Here is a 17,239-nt window from a genome sequence, read left to right as displayed (position 1 = left end):
GGGGTGACGATAGGAACAATCTCGATATGCACAAGAGAGATCAAGCATGCAGAAGGCCAGTGAAAGGCTGAGGGCTCCTCATTTTGAGTGCTGGGGGAAGGGACTGTGGTTCTCTATCAGTGTACTTAGGGGTGAACCTGTGAGGTCCCGGTTCAGCTGGGTCAGAATTCCTCCCCCCTCCCAGCTTCCCCAGGGTAATTACCCACCCAATTAAGCTGCAGCCTTCAGTCTAAATTTACCTCCTAGACTTCCCCAACCCCAGGGCCTCCCTGCAAGCAGGTGTTCACAGCTGCAGGGGTGGGTCTGTGGAGACCCATACTCTACTCATACAGATATGAGTCAGCCTCACTGGTAACTAGGACTGAAGCGGGGCACGAGAACCCAGTCGCTGGCTCGCAGCATGAGCGTCTCAGCCTTAAGACACCCTCTCTCAGGAGCCCTTTACTGGAGTGCTATGGTCGGAGGATCTGGATAGACCTCAAGGGCAGGACGAGGGCAGAGGGATTAGAGTAAGAACAAAATGCAAGGAGAAGCTCCCCTCAAGGTTCTCTCCAACCAGAGCTTTCCCCTTCTCCCCAGTTTTACAAATAGAGACTTCATTTTAGTTTAACACCCTTCTCCACCAGAGTCAGCTGAATCAGGGAGACCTTTCCTCTCCTTGAACCATGAAGAATCATGCTAGACTAGCGATTATAGTCTGGGGGTGTGTGTGGTGGGGCTGGGGATTCCTACGTTCCCTCTCTCTCCTACCAACATCCCTCAAATCCACCACCTCTGGTGCTGGGAGTCAGCCGGGTGTGGAAATCAAAGAGGGGGCTTATTTGTCACAGACAGGTGATGAAGAGGTGTCAGCTTTAAAGGGTGGGAGGCACCTTCTACAGGAAGTAGTCTCAGGAAAGTACCTAAGTGTAAGTCTGTCAACAAGAGAGATAAACAGTTTGGGTTAACCTCAAACTAGACAGCACAAATCCTGAATCTGAGTTTGGGCTCCTTGACCCAGGAGACTGGGGAAAACTTTACAGCGGGGAGTTTCAGGGCTGAGGTCTAAAGGTGGAAAAGTCTTGAGGGGAGCATGTGCAAAACTAGGCCAACACAAGGGACGCATGAGCCATGGCAGTCAGATCCTAGGGAACCAATCAGCCACTTCAGCTGAAGGGAAGGTGCAGAGATGGCCAGGAACCAGACAGGTCAGAGCATTTATTGGTGGGCACCAGAGAGCTGTGTTTGAGTGGCCTGGGAAAGCACCTCAGTAGTTGGAGGAGGCATGAGTTCCACGTCAGGAAGGTCCCAGGCTGGGGTTAGGATGTGTGGGGGCCGTACTCTTCTGAGCCTTGCCTGAATCTAAGAGACAGCTCTACAGAACTTTGAAGAGGAAAAGAAACTGGGGGAAAGAGGGTTGGGCTCCTCATAAAAAGGAGCAGACTGGGTCCCTGGGATCCTTAGGCCCAAAAAGGCAAGGTGGCAAAGGCCCTGCCCTCGATGGGAGGGGCAGAGTAAATCTGCTCCTGGAACAGGAGAACCCTTTCTTTCATGTCTTCCTCGCTCGCGGCCCTTCTATTGATTCTTGGTTGCCTGCCTCTTTCATCACATAATAAGACTCCTTTTTAGCGCTAGCAGAAGAGTGGGCAAGCTTTTTCCCTAAAGAACCAGAGTAAATATTTTCAGCTTTGCAGGCCTTAGAATGTCTGTTGCAACTCCTGGGCCCTGCTGTTGCAGCGCGAAAACAGCCATAGACAATATGTAAACACATGGGCGTGGCTGTGTTCCAGGCAAACTTTATGACATTGAAATTTTAATTTCATATAAATTTAACGTCTCACATGATATTATTTTTTTCAAACGTTTAGAAACGCAAAAACCGTTCTTAGCGCGCGGGCCACACAAAACCAGGTACTAGGGCAGGTTTGGCAGGCGGGTGGTTTGCAGACCCTGGGGTTTTTTCCATCTGCCTGGACTCTTGCTCTGAAAGTCCGGTTTGTGTCCCCTGTGAGCCTCCAAATACAGCTGGAGAACTTTTTAATTCAACGTCCTATCCACTGATGCCTGGTTCTCAGTGGCTTCTCCCAGGGAATTCATCGACTTGGAAATGGCTAAGAGAGTACACTTTTAAGGGAAATTCCTTACGTTTGTATAGTGCTTTAAGGTCAAGTACTTGTATATATCCTGTGTTTAAATCTTCACAAGAAGAAGACAGGGAAGGCAGTACTGTTAAACCCAGATTACAGGGGAGAAAATTAAGGTTTGAGACGTAGTCTTTTCACTTTTAAAATTCTACCTAATTCCTTTGTTCTTTTACTCAACTTCACTTCTACAGGGCACCTTCTATAAAATACTCAGTAATTGGGACCACAGTGATCCAGATCTTGGATGGTTTTGTTTTTGTTGTTGCTTTCAAATGTTGCTCATGACTTTTCAGCATTTTAGGAAAATCCTGTCTAAATTTTATTTTTCAACCCAGTTTCAAGGAGTTAAAAATCTTTTCAAATGAATCCAGTATTTGGGTCCAAGGAAATAATTAAATATACATGGTCTTTGTTTAAGGTTCACTGTCATGCAAACACAGGCTTATATATTACTAATTGACAGCTTTTTTCCTAGGACAAACTTTATCACTCACAGTGGTGTGTTATGTTAATATACTCTGTACTTAAAAGCAATGCAGCTGCATTTCTTTTTTAAATAACCTAGATCAGGGATCGCTTACTAAATCCCTATTCCGTATTTGATGATTTTCTTTCATATCCTTCTTGGTTCACAATGGAGAAAGAAAGATACAGAGACCTCTATCCTGTTGAGACCTGACCCCAACTACCAAACTTTGTGGGGGAAAGAGGCAAGGAAGCAGGTAACCACTGCTCCTCCCTATCATTACTAAGCTCCTCTGTAGAGCTGTTGTTCCTTAAAGCTGAAAACAAGCCACCTCATTTCAAAACACACATGCGTGCACACACACTGACAAAACTTCATTACATTTTGACACGAAGCTGTTTCCCTCTTTCTGTTTCTCTGCTTTGCCTCAGGAGGAACTTCTGAGAAATGAAAAAATGTCACCTCCCACAGCCTGTCTGCAGTTTTGTTTTTACAAATGAGGAGGAGGAGAGGGTTAGAGGAAAGGAGTATACTGCTTAACATATAGTATTAATCCAAAACTTTACAAAGAGAAACGCCCTTCTCGTAGCCCTTCAGCCAAGGCGGGCCCCACCTTGCCTGAGATCTGGGCTTTCAGGGTCTAAGGAAATACACAAGCCATCCTCCCAGGAAATTTCAGAAACAAAGCTGTGAAACCTGACAGCTGCTCCTTGCAGCAGCCCAGCTCCCCACTTTCCCACCAAGGACAGGAGCTGGGTGGGAGCTGCTCCAGGGAACCTCAGGAATGGAGGTGTGAGCTGAAAATGGAACGCCTGAAAGATCTGGGCATAGAGGTTCCCGAATAAAATGCAAAAAATCCCTACCTTCCCCCCAAATCTGAACACCTGAGAGTCATATCAGCACAGTAGGGGGGAGACAATAAAATGTGTACCCAGATTTTCAAAACCAGCTCCTCCTACTAGAAAAGAAAGTTAACCTTTTTTAGGGGCATAGAATTAAAGGTGTTTCTTAAAATAAAGTCAAAAGCTCATTTTAATCCAGGATGAAACTTAACAGTTAAACATTCTTTTCCTTGGCTATTTCCCAGCACACCTTGTCCCAGGCTAACTTGAATAAACATACACGTGACCACATGAGGGCAGGGAGAAAACCAAGTGGGGGTGGTGAAATTCTGAATGGAATGTAGCCCCAGCTAGTTAGGGGGCCCGGGCTGAGACCTCTGGCACTGGCTGTGGATTTATACAGGCAGAGAAGCCCAAACAATGAGCTCATGGGTAAGAATGCAGCCCATGGGGAAGTCTGGGCAGTCAGAGCAAACTGGTTTTTTGAACTACGATGGGAATAGCTGTAACTGAGTCTCCCACGGGAACAGGATTAGGGAGAGTGGAGCCACCATTCAGTATCTTGGGGTCCAGTCAAATAACTTTTGGGGGCAAATTCAGAATAAAATCTGCAGAAAATTCTGTTCTGCAGGGAGCATAGCACTGCCAGGTCTGTATTAAAAACTTGGTTCCTCATTCACAATCGCAAGAAAAAGAATAAAATACCTTGGAGTAAATTTAACTAAGGAAGTGAAGGACCTATATAATGAAAATTACAAGGCCTTTCTGAGAGAATTGGATGACGACATAAGGAGATGGAAGGACATTCCATGTACATGGATTGGAAGAATAAACATAGTTAAAATGTCCGTTCTACCTAAAGCAATCTACAGATTCAACGCCATCCCAATCAGAATCCCAATGACATTCTTTACAGAATTAGAACAAAGAATCCTAAAATTCATATGGGGCAGCAAGACCCCGAATTTCTAAAGCAATCCTGAGAAAAAAGAACAAAACGGCAGGCATCACAATCCCTGACTTCAAAACATACTACAAAGCTACAGTAATCAAAACAGCATGGTACTGGTACAAAAAGGTGCACAGATCAATGGAACAGAACTGAAAGCCCAGAAATAAAACCACACATCTATGGACAGCTCATTTTTGACAAAGGAGCTGAGGGCATACAATGGAGAAAAGAAAGTCTTTTCAACAAATGGTGCTGGGAAAACTGGAAAGCCACATGCAAAAGAATGAAAATTGACCATTCTTTTTCACCATTCACCAAAATAAACTCAAAATGGATCAAAGACCTAAAGGTGAGACTTGAAACCATAAGGCTTCTGGAAGAAAACGTAGGCAGTACACTCTTCGACATCAGTATTAAAAGGATCTTTTCTGACACCATGTCTTCTCAGAGAAGGGAAACAATAGAAAGAATAAACAAATGGGGCTTCATCAGGCTAAAGAGCTTCTTCAAGGCAAATGAAAACAGGATTGAAACAAAAAAACAACGCACTAACTGGGAAAAAATATTTGCAAGTCATATATCTGACAAAGGCTTAATATCCATAATATATAAAGAACTCTCACAACTCAACAACAAAAAATCAAAAATCTTCTGAAGCCTTCTTGACCACCTTCTTTTTCCAGAAGTTGTCACTCTGCTTTGTCCCATCCCTTATAATACTTTCATTATAGCACTTTGTGCACTGTATTCTAATTATTTTTGTCCATGCTATCACTTCTACTAGATTGTGAGCTTTAACGTTTTGCCACAACTGCTTTCTCATTTTATGGATTCATTATGCATAAACTCTTCAGCATGTATCTCCTAAGAACAAGGACATTATCTTACCTAATCACAATATAATTAAAACACTCAGGAAATTTAACATTGATATGGTACTAACATATTGCCCATATTAAAATTTCCCTAATTGTCCCCATGTTCTTTATAGCTTTTTCCATCCAGGATCCAAAGATCACCCTGCATTTAGACGTCATGTTTCTTTCGACTGTTCCCTAATCTTTTTTTGACCGAGTTTAAGGGGAAGAATTATTTTCCTTATAATTCCAGCATCCAACAGTGTGTGGTACATAGTAAGCAGTGCACTGCCACGAAATGGATAAATGAAGAGACATCTGGCTGCCTAGAGCTCCAGTTCATTGTGGTGTTGAAACATTCTAATAAACTAAGGTAACCCCTGAACAGGGGATGAGGAGAGAAGGCAAAGTGAAAGTACAGAAACAAGCTATGGAAATGGATACTTGGAAGAGGTAAAATCCAGAGTAGTGTTCTTGGCCCTAACACATTTCCCAACATTCAGGAACTATTATTCTATGCAGATCAAGAATGGTACTGCAAAAGAGAAACCCCGGATAGTGTGGAAACAAAAGCCTGCCACAGGTATTCTTTTTTTTTTTTTACCTCACAAGAATACTAGTAAAGACCACTTCATTCTCAGAGGTTGGTTCTATCTGCCTTTAGGCAGATTCCCAACCCCCATCTTTCCACATGCTTCACATAACTAAGATAACATTGTAACAACTTGGAAACTAAAGCAGAGGGACAGAGTTCAGTTTTCAAATCTTGAAACTGAGAAGTCTTTGAACAGTGTAGGAGGCTTCCAGATAAAGTTCTGTAAAAATGGAACAAGTGGAGCCAAAAAGGACTAGGATAAATTAAGAGACACTCAGCAGATCATCTTGAACTCCAGGAATTACCCGCCTGTGCTCTGGGCACCTGGCCAGAGCCATGCTACACACCAGTTGTACAAGTTATTTCACTTTAATTTTTGTAAAATCCTCCAGCCGTCACAACTGCTTTAAAGTTTTCTGAAAGGGAACAGTACGAAGAAAGGCTCTAAAGTTGCAAAACAGGAACTGAAAGAAAAAGTCTGGTTGAGTCAATTGAAGGGAAGTGTTGATTATTTTGACTCCCTCAGTGACTCATGTTACCTGGTTACCATTTGACCCATTTTTAAGGTGTTAAAACTAAGGAACATTGCCACAGAAATGGCTTTACATCACAACATGTCAATGGCATCAACAGTACTGCGAAGTGGACTCAAGCCAAGATTTGGGCCCTTGTGTCCTGTGCTACCCTCCCTCCACCCCTCTGCTTCTGAGTGCACTTGTACAAAACAGCTTCCTTTGTAATGATAACAGGATGCTGTCTTCTGGTAGTTAGGCTTCAGAAAAAGAGGCGCTTCTAAGCAGAAATGCACTTTTAAATGCACAGACAAAACCTGAATGAGGGAAAGCACTGAATACTGTGTGCACAATTAGCATGTGGTGCTCAGGGCTTAAAACCAACATGCAAAACTCATATTTGCACATTGCCATGGTGATTCCACTCCGTCCAAAGCAGCTGAAAATAAAGACAGGATAGGGTTCCTGAAATGGACTTGCTTATTCTTACCTCCTTTTGGGGAAAGTGTACAAGTACTGAAACATTAGTATCAAAACTCCGTGGATGTTAATTCTTCCAGCTCCTTCATCTCAAAAGGATGAGTCAGATGGGGAGACAGAGTAACTGCTGTACTGAACCCTCTTACATCAAAATTCTATCAACACTTGGTGACCGTAGGAAAAATCAGCAAAGGGATTTTGAACTTTGCTTTAAAAAGTAGGAACTACTTAAAGTACAGCAGTAACATATTTAATTAAAAACTTAACATCTCTAATTTGAATGAAAGAAGGGGTTATTCTGAAGGGAACTGTCCTTTGCTGTGAGGCAAATCAGCTTTATGGGGCTTTTGCTTGGTAATTCACCTATACTTATTTGCTCAGCTGACTTCCCCAAAATGCCTGCCTAAGAGGGGGAAGGAAGACAGGCATTGATTAGAAAACACCCATATCACACCTTGTATTTGAAAAAAAAGATTTATTATTCTCTTCTGAGGAAAAACAGGAAGTTAGGGAAACACACTACATTGTACAGCCCACATTAATCTGTAGTTGGTCCTAACCCTTCCTAGCACAGCTGTCAACAGCATTAGCTGTTGAACTAGAACCTAGGTATTCACTCCCGACAGAATGTACAGACCACATCGAGTACTGTATGTTTTTCCCTGAGAGAAGCATCAGACAGAAACTGCTGAGAGAGCCATCTTTCCAAGCAGCCCCTCCCTGTCCATTTCGGAGGACTTGCCTGGACTATGCAGCCAGTCAGCACTTAGAACATGCGCCTCTTCCCCCTATAAAACCACCCATCCTTCCTCAAAGCACTCGGGCTCCCTAAGCCCTCATCGCCCATGACCCAAAACGTCAACTGACTTCCTCATCCACACTGCAGCAGTCACACCTAGTAAACTGGGAAGTGAGGCTCCCAAAACTCCACCAATCTACATCTGTGCGCTTATTTCCACCACTGGATATGGGGAGACAGGCTTTTTAGTCACCTTAACCAGATCTTAAGATTAATTAAAAACTACATAAAGTGCTTTTAGGTCCTTAGAGATACAGACATGATATAAATAAGTGGTTAATGAGTCAAGAACGATAAATACATGGGTAGACAGCTCTAGCTAGATGACCTTATGGCTCCGAGATGGGCAGGCAGGGCAATTCTTCTCTATTACATTCTTAGTCATTTTATTCATGTCTATTTTTATCTGGAGTCCACAGACTAAAGATCACATTGAGGCTGAAACTTTTAAATGACCCTAGTTCCACTATATAAGCTTTCTTCAGTTTAAAGTAGCTTTTATATAACTTTGAGGTTTAACAGAGCCCACCTCTTTTTCTATCTTTAAGTGAGCACATTCAAATACAACTGAAGCTAGAGAAAGTCACATGAAGATGTTGTTCCCTCCTCTGAAAACTCCTAAGAGGACTCCTCCCACCTCATGACCCTTACTGTCACTGCATCCATTGAACTACCACTTAAAGACGAAGGTCTGTGGACTCCTGGGGAGGGTTATTTAAGGTTCCTAGTTGGGGTTCCTAGTGCCAAAAACTAAAAGGGCTAGTTAAGAGTTCAGGGATGGCAGGGTAAACACATAAGAACTGATATATCTGTAGAGGGAGCAGAACAAGCAGCAAGTATTTCAAGGAAGGATAGGAAACTAAGTTTAACAGAACATCGAGTCTGAAATCCAAAGAGATGCCAATGCAAAAATTCAAAACAAAATTTGGGAATCATTAATAGAAATGAAACAATCATACTTGTTTGACATATTAGGCTTAGACCTGTGTTTAACAAGCAAGCCTAATGATAGCACCATGGTTAGACTATGGCCTGCTTTTCCAGGCCACCATCGTACAATTTATTAAGCAAACAAGGGATCAAATGTCTCTCATGCACCCGATGTGATCTTTTTATATACATACTAATAAGTCTCATTTGGAACAGCTGAAAATCTTTTAGCGAAAGCTTTGAAGATGAGCTCATGAACTCAGTTTAAATTTCACCAGTTAAATTAGGCCAAACGAAAGGAACTCAAATGAGCAGTTGCCCAATCAGAGCCCATTATTTGTAAGCCATCAGCCTGCACGTCCCCACCTCCCCCAAAACCCCTTAAAACTCCACGTTGAATCAATTATCGAACACCTACATGTAAGGAAGCGAAAGGATTAATTTCCACCCCTCAATTTCTCAGTCCCAGGTTAAAACAAAACAAAACAAGAAAACTACCTAAGAAATACTTACCAAAATCAGATAGGAAAATTAAAGCCTGCATAGTTATGAATCGGAATTGTTCCACTACAACCAGGTTGCATACAATTACATCAACTGGTTCTGTATATAATCTAGAACTGGCCAGGACAAAGTTTAGAATAGAAAAGCTGTAAGAAATAGGCTCCTAACTAGACAAGTCATGGATTTCAAAGAGGTATGAAAAAAATAATGTAAATTCAAGATGCTCCCTCCCTTTACATTTCAAAGAAACAGACTTTCTGTAAAAATATATACAATTTTTACTGACAAATACATTTACAAGTTGTTTTTGTCTTAAAAATTGAGCCCTAAGTCAAGTACTCTTGGCCATTACGAGGCTAATAAACTAAGAATCACTCAATTGAAGCCTGTTCTACTTTGGCAGAACCAAGTCCTGAGCACTTGAATTTTCTATTCTGCAGTTAGTATGCCTGGGAAAGCGAAGTAGAGAGAGGAAAAAAGCTTCCCTTTACACTCTGTTGTACAGTACTGAGGCTTCCACTCATAGCTCTATTCCTTGTAGCTTAAATCCATTTTACACAGTTCACTGACATTGTTAGTGCTTCTCTTTTAACACTAGAGGAAGTTGAACTCAGTGGGCGCATTTAATGAACTCTTACGACTAGCCTGGCTACTGGCCTCTCTCCTGTTCTAGAGAAGGAAATTAAGTCTTCCATGCTACCATCTTGTCTCAATCTAAAAGTCCTCCTCCAAGGCCTCCCAAAGTTTGCCTCTTTCTGAAATTGAACTTTGCTTCTTTCAGACAATGACTCTTCAAGGGGCACTACTTTTCCCATTATTTATTCCTGTTAGCCATAGTCCTCCTGCCACTTGCTTTTCTATGTTGCTTGGAGGTTACAGCCTGGACATCCTGAAGTCCAACTTCATAAATACATTTGATTTCACAGCAGATGTCTTGGTTTTGGGTGGCTGGAGTTGGTTAAGAGTCAATTATTGCACTTAAAGGCTATCTTATTAGATATGCCAAACCAGCGCCTACTCCAGCAACACCTGCAAAAGCCAGCAGCACATTTCTGATGCCACCTTCTAGGTCCTCTACATGGAAGAACTCCACAAACCCATCCTAGAAAACAAAAAAGAAAAGCACACTTTCAAGTATGGGTTTCCAGTGGCTTAAAAACATTATTTATAGAGAAAAGATGAATTAAAATATCTATGGTTCCCCCCAAAATGCAGCAATGTACCAATTATTATTTATTCTGGGGGTGGCAAAAAACACACTATTCAGTTAAGGGGGCGTGGCACCCAGGAACGTAGTTTATTACCCCCAGGTGATACTTAGTATTCATAATTTCAACCTACTGGTGTGAAGAGTACCAAGCTAAACTACAACAAAATACCAAAAGCGAAGACTTAACAACCAGTAAAATAACCTAGAGAACCAGGATTTTTGATGCAACTATTGAAGACACCAATACCACTATCTTCATGGACCTACTACTTAAATTAACATGAAGCAACCAGACGTCCATAAGTTAGATCTTGAAAACTGAGTTGCGCATCACAAAAACCCTTAGATATCTCCACTTTCTCTATAAAATTCTCCATTCCATTTCCACTCCAAGGCCCCACTTCAACCTTAAAACAAACTTACCCAGCCTCTTTGTTTGACTAGCCAGTCTCGTTTTGTCCTTACGAGGACATCTGTGATGCTCTCTGCTAATGGTTCGATGCAGCTTTCTTGGTTTATACTCTTCAAGTGTTTGGCCACAAAGGCACCAAAAGAAATAAGAGTCACAATCCTGCCCCAGTTTGTCACTCCGTCACTGAAAACGTGGGCCATCACTCGAGACAAAGATTTGACATCGTCTTCATTTTTGATGTCCAGTTTCCGAAGCATGCCTGGGAGGAAGAAAGCATGCAGGTTCTCACGGCCTCCTTTGTCTAAACCAGGCACCATTCGCCTGCCCACCCACGGAGGGCGAAATGGCTATTTGGGCTCTACAGAACTCAGGCCGACCCCACTCGAAAATTGACATCCCACCCTTTCCGGGCTTTGAACAGAGCTGCCATTTCCAAAGGAATCAAGATGGGCGGAAACAGTGACTCATGGCCACAAATATTCTGGTTTCGGAAATAGATGAGAATCGTTTCTACACTGACTCGTTTCGGTTTCCACCCGCCCAAGGCGGGTGAGTTCAGGGCCCGATGGAAAAGGGGAGCGCGGCCTTCGTGACCAAGCCCCTTACCTTGGAAGGCCGTCTCGTGATTGCGCTGCACTCCGTCCCCGACCCGCCGCAGGGTCTCTAACGCCTTCCGGCTGGCGGCCCCAGACCCGCCCATTGGCTTCGTGTCCTTGGCGCCGGTAGCCTGTTCCCGAAGGTAACGAGAGATAATCTCCAGCGATTGCCGGTACAACTCGTCCTCCTCCTCCTCTGCTGGGGGCGGCGTCGAGGGGAGCGAGCCGTCCGTGCAGGGGCCACTGCTGGCCTCCCGGACAAACTCCAGCAAGGGCAGGACAGCCGGCCGCTTCCCGAGAGGCTCCGGCTCGTACCCGTCCAGCTCCTCCTCGGGCGACATGATGGCGTCGGCGGCCGGGGCTTCCATCCCCTCAGGCGGCGACGCGCAGCGGGTGGGCGCGAAGAACAGCAGCCTGGAGGGGGGCGCGGTGACGTCGGGGCCCTCGGCGCCAATGGGGGAGGGCCGCGCGACCCTCAGGGAGTCCGGCGCGAGGGTGGTCTGGGGGCTCCCGCCGGCGCTTCCGCCAATCACCGCGCCGGCCTCCCCTCCCCCTCCCTCTCGCCGGGCCGTGGCCTCCTTCCCCGCAGCCAAAAGCCGCCCTCCCGGCGACGAGGCGCCGCCGCCGCCGGCCCCCAACCCGGCTCCCCCACAGTAGAGGTTGAGTCCGATTACTGCGTTTCTTTTCAGGCCAAACATCGCCATCCAGCCGCGGCCGCCGTCGTCCGGGTGAGAAAAAGGGGGGAGACCCCGACTGCTTACTTGAAGGAAGCGGAAGTAAGGAGTGAGACAAGTGCTCCTAGATCACGGTTTTAGGGCCAGTCCTACGCGGTGGCGTCAGCAACGCTTTAAAAAAAAAAAAAAAAAACAAAGGCCTCCCCTATAAAAGGGAAAGGGGCGGAAGCTTCCGGAGAACTGCACACGGCGTCTAACCGCCGGACGGGGCGGGGCCTGGGCGGGGCCTGGGCAGGGTCGGCCTTCCGGCTCGCGGAGCCCCGCCCCGCCCGCTTACGTAACGGCGGCTCGGGCGCCTGCGCGCTGCGCTCTCGCTCCTGCCCTGTGGGGACCTGGTCTTGCTGCGCCTGCCCCCGTGCTTCTCTGAGCCCTGATTTGCCAGTCCCTGCTGTGGCTTTTGTGCCAGAGGTTTTTCCATAACAAAGTCTTAACCATTGAGTCACTCAGAGATTGAGGAAAGGCGATGAGGGAGTTCTGCCAGGGATGGGGAACAAGTGTCTTAGATAATATGGGTAAATAAGAGGGCACTGTTGGGGACCTGTAGTTATTTTGCACATCCTCAGCTCTCTAGTCCTTCCAACAATGTTTGGAAATGGGAATGCTCCATGGACTGCCCTATAGAATCATTTATATCTAAGTTGACTAAACGAAATTGTTCTGCCCCAGCCAAATTTTATTCCTGTCTCCCTACTTGCTTGAGTCTCCCATCCTCATCTCTACTCCCCGGTCTCTGGTGCTGTTTACATATAGACCTTACTTTATTAGTACCTGTTCTGAGACTCCTGACACCATTTATTTTTGTACTGATAATAAGGCGTATTTGACTCCAGGGTAAACCTCTTGAGGACAAGGATCCTGTTATATCCCATATATGTGAGCTAACATTAATTGAAGCAATCTCTTTCTGTTAAAAGATCTGTAAAAATAATAATAGTAAAATTCAAGAACACGGTATTTGAAGGACACAAGCAGGAAAGGTGAGCAAGGTTCCTATTCCCCCAAATATCAGTTTAATAAGGAGATAGGGTACCCACATCACCCAATTATGCATTTGAACAGGACCTAGAACCATGCGGATTTATAATATCTGGCAGAGAGGATGGAGAGAAACATCTGTGGTTGTAGTGAATAAGAAATGGTTTCTCTATTTAAGGAACTTCTAATCTTATACAGCATCTAATCATAACATGAGATGGAATATATGCTCTATAGGAGGCATCAACAACTTAATATTGGACTGAGAGGTTGGAAAATTCACTTTGGGCTAGGCAGGCTGAAGGAAGACCTTATGGAAGAGGTAGCTTTTATGCTGGACTTTTTAGGATACGGTTTTGTCAGTCAAGGGGAGAGAGATTGAGAAAATTTTCTTAATCAATTCACTGTCCTTCCATCCAAGATGCCTCTTGCATACCTTCTCGTCTGTCCTTAAACCTCCAATATTCCCTCCTCCCTTTCACACTCTCAGCTGTTAACTTACTTCACTGAGAAAATAGAAGCAATCAGGAGAGAAAAACTTCATTTCTCACCACCAAATCTACTTATTTACTCCTTTCTATTCCCATTCTGTCTTTCCTATGGTTAAAATGAATGAGGCTTCCCTGCTATCTCAGATCAGTCTCCTCTCGTGCATTGGATCCCATCTCCTTTGCCTATGCAAGTACTTGCAGTTTTCCCTTTACATCTTGTATCGTCAACTTCTATTGAACCATTCCCATCAGCATACAAACTTGACATTCTCTCTCAGCTCTTTAAAAAGGCTTCCCTAGAACCTAAATTCTTTGATATTCCCCTTTATATCAAAAATCTTCAAGCTCCTTACCCCCATTTCTCTCTTGAACCCACCCCAATCAAGCTTTCATTCCGACCAATCCATTGAAACCATTCTTGTCAATGTCATCAGTGACCTCCACGTGGCCAAGTTTCAGTGGTTAATTTGCAGTCCTTATTTTACTTGGCTTCTTAGCAGTATTTGAAGTGGTTGATCATTCCCTTCTTGAAACATTTTCTTCATGTGCCTTTTAGGGCACCAGACTGTCCCTTCTTCCACACTGGCTACTCTTCAGTTTTATTTCTCTCTTCCACTGGTTGTCTACTTGATGAGGATGCTTACCCTGTTTCCCTTTGTAACCCTAGCCATGCCTGACCTATGGCAGACAGTCCATTGTTTAATGGATGAATCTGAATATTTACTAATATGGGATATATAAAGGCTAGAAAACTTGGATGGGGTCATAATATTGAGGGCTTTGAAAGCCAGTCAAAGAGCTTTGAACTTTTCTAGGTAGGTGGGAACCATAGAGCACTGGAGTCTATGCTCTAATTTAGGTTCATTTCTCTAGTTGTGGGTTATAGAATAGACTGAGGGAGAAAAGATTGGAAGCAAAGAAATAAATTAGGAGGCTACTGCAATATGATAGGCCAGAATTAATGGTGACCTGTCCTCAGGTGGTGGTAGTACAAAGAGAAAAGATAACATGAAGAGACACTGTGGAAGCAGGGTCTATAGGGTTTGATGACTAAGAGAATGACAGAGTGTGATATCATAAATTAGGCATCCGTATTACATAAGATTAATAGTAGTTCCAGACTCCTGTGGACTGTCCTAAAAAACCACTACTCTCACTGGTAGGAGAAAGGGTCTGTGCAGCTTAGAGGCAAGGAGTCAGCATGTCTCCAGGATGTCTGGCAGCTCCTGTCCTCAGGGAATTTTAGTTCACTTAGGAGGTCTTCTGATCCTTAGTATTATTCAGAGTCCCTGGAACCTCTGGATTTGAACACTGCTGATCAAGAATGGCTCTTGTTCTTAGGATGACTATATTGGCCACAGTCCTGAACCTCAAAAGAAAAGCATTGTTGACATCCTGACTGTGCCCAGTCTTTCTTGTAGGCATGTATTGAATCCTTTGAAACTTCTCCAAACTGTGAGCACATTTCCTCCTCAAAATGTGCCTTTGTTTCAGAGAATTCATTTACATCATTTCTTTCAAAATAGAAAAAAGAAAAATTTGGTCCCAATGTAGGAACTAAGATGTATTCTAATAGCCTTGTTCTCCAGTCTTTCAGGGCCTGAATCAGGCATACTTAATATCTCATGTTGCCTGCCCCTGTCTCTAATTAAAAAATTCTTGCTCTTATCCTTACTGCCTCTCTTAATTATTCAACCCTTTTATTCCTCAGCCTGGTAAAGCAGTGTTTTGTTTTTAGGCCCTATATATAACTCGAATTTTGAGAGGCATTCCACTTTGCTGGTAGAAAATTCCAGAATTACTGGAATATCCTGTTCTCTTCCTCTAAACTGAGGCTAATCTTTTGCCTTTAAGCTCTTTCTAAGGCCTCTTCATACCGTATTCTTTCTTTTTTTCCACATATCAAAATTTTATTTACCTCAGTAATGAAGGAATCAATAGATGAGAAAGCTAATTCCGTGAAGATATGAGAAATTAGGATTTATATAGTCAATAGGGGAAGATGCTGATCAAGGATACTAAATTAGGTATTAAAGCAGTTAATGTCCTATAAGGCAATAAACTATAACTTTTAGGGTTATGTTCTTTAGTAGACTAGAAAAAAATTACTGTACCTTATTAGTTTTCTATACGTTACCCTCTTTTTTTTTTTTTGAGGAAGATTAGCCCTGAGCTAACATCTGCTGCCAATCCTCCTCTTTTTGCTGAGGAAGACTGGCCCTGAGCTAACATCCGTGCCCATCTTCCTCTGCTTTCTATGTGGGACGCCTACCACAGCATGGCCTGCGAAGTGGTGCCATGTCTGCACCCGGGATCCGAACCAGCGAACCCTAGGCCGTGGAAGCAGAATGTGTGCACTTAACCACTGCGCCAACAGGCTGGCCCTTACCCTCTAACTTTTTTCTGGGTGCTAATCAAAATTACATTCTCCAAGATAATCTGGTGACCCTCAGGCAGACTTATTCAAAAATGCTCTACCATGATATTAAAAGGTCACGTAGTCATCTTTTTGCCTTGTTTCTAAAATGTGCATAATTTTTCCTAAGCAATCCCCCGTGACCATAAATAATCTCTAAAGATTATTTTGATCACAAACTAAAAAGGTTGATCTCATGTTGTGTCAAAATCATTAATTGAGCTTCTTGCTTAATTGGCTATTTTCTGCACTTCTTATTGCATACCATACTCTTCCATACTGTGCCTCCGGCATCAGCATCTTCCTGCCCTGCCATTACAGCGCCATAATTATTATCTGCCTACAAGATCATAGTTTCAGGCCCTAGTCTCCATAGGTAACACTAGCATATAACTAGGGTTCAGTAGCCTTTCAGAAGGTTGGACAGACATTGCTAGTTGCCTTATCTAATATTCATTCTTCTTCCTTTCAGACAGAACCCAGAGTCAGCATGGTGGTTCCATAATGATCAGGAACTCACATTCCTTCTTTTATGTTCTGCCATCCTCACACATGCTTTTCTACCTCATGGTCCAAGATGGCTAGCTTCACCCATGTTATCTGCATTCCAACCAGCAGGAAGGAGAAAAGGGAAGGCAAAGGGTATCTAGTTTCCTCTTTTTTTTTTTTTTTTTTTTCAGGAAGATTACCCTGAGCTAACATCTGCTGCCAATCCTCCTCTTTTTGCTGAGGAAGACTGGCCCTGAGCTAACATCCGTGCCCATCTTCCTCTACTTTCTATGTGGGACAACTACCACAGCATAGTTTGCCAAGTGGTGCCATGTCTGCAGCTGGGATCCGAACTGACAAACCCCGGGCTGTGGAAGTGGAACATGCACACTTAACCGCTGCACCACTGGGCTGGCCCCCATAATTGTATATTTTTAGTTGTGGGTCCTTCTAGTTGTGGCATGTGGGATGCTGCCTCAGCATGACTTGATGAGTGGTGCCATGTCTGCACCTAGGATTCGGACCGGCGAAACCCTGGGCTGCTGAAGAAGAGTGTGCGAACTTAACCACTCGGCCATAGGGCTGGCCCCAAGTTGCTTTTTTAATGAAACACCATTTTAACTTGAAAGAATGACTGACAGTCAAACTATGGATAATTAGACTTCAGTCTTTTTTTTTAAGGGTATGCTTATTTATTTAATTTTTTTGTGAGGAAGACTGGCCCTGAGCTAACATCTGTTGCCAATCCTCTTCTTTCTTTTTGCTTGAGGAAGATTGTCACTGAGCTAACACCTGTGCCAATCTTCCTCTGTTTTATGTGGGACACTGCCAGAGTGTGGCTTGATGAATGGTGCTA

The 17,239-nt window shown here is 43.8% G+C and overlaps 1 protein-coding gene across 1 annotated transcript; it reads right to left on the bottom strand.

Annotated features, from left to right (window-relative positions):
- Window positions 1-7,285: 7,285 nt before the first annotated feature.
- Window positions 7,286-12,065, bottom strand: MCL1 (MCL1 apoptosis regulator, BCL2 family member). Its single transcript, XM_046682381.1, has 3 exons — window positions 11,289-12,065; window positions 10,694-10,941; window positions 7,286-10,162 (listed from the first exon to the last, which is right to left on the bottom strand). Exons 1-3 carry the CDS (start codon window positions 11,980-11,982, stop codon window positions 10,046-10,048), a joined length of 1,059 nt encoding a protein of 352 aa, XP_046538337.1. The 5' UTR covers window positions 11,983-12,065; the 3' UTR covers window positions 7,286-10,045.
- Between the last annotated feature and the right edge of the window lie 5,174 nt (window positions 12,066-17,239).

This window comes from Equus quagga, chromosome 13 (genome assembly GCF_021613505.1).
Source record: "Equus quagga isolate Etosha38 chromosome 13, UCLA_HA_Equagga_1.0, whole genome shotgun sequence".
NCBI classification, from domain to species: domain Eukaryota; kingdom Metazoa; phylum Chordata; class Mammalia; order Perissodactyla; family Equidae; genus Equus; species Equus quagga.
The sequence above is the reverse complement of the archived record's forward strand: the minus strand, read 5'-3'. Positions and strand labels throughout refer to the sequence as shown.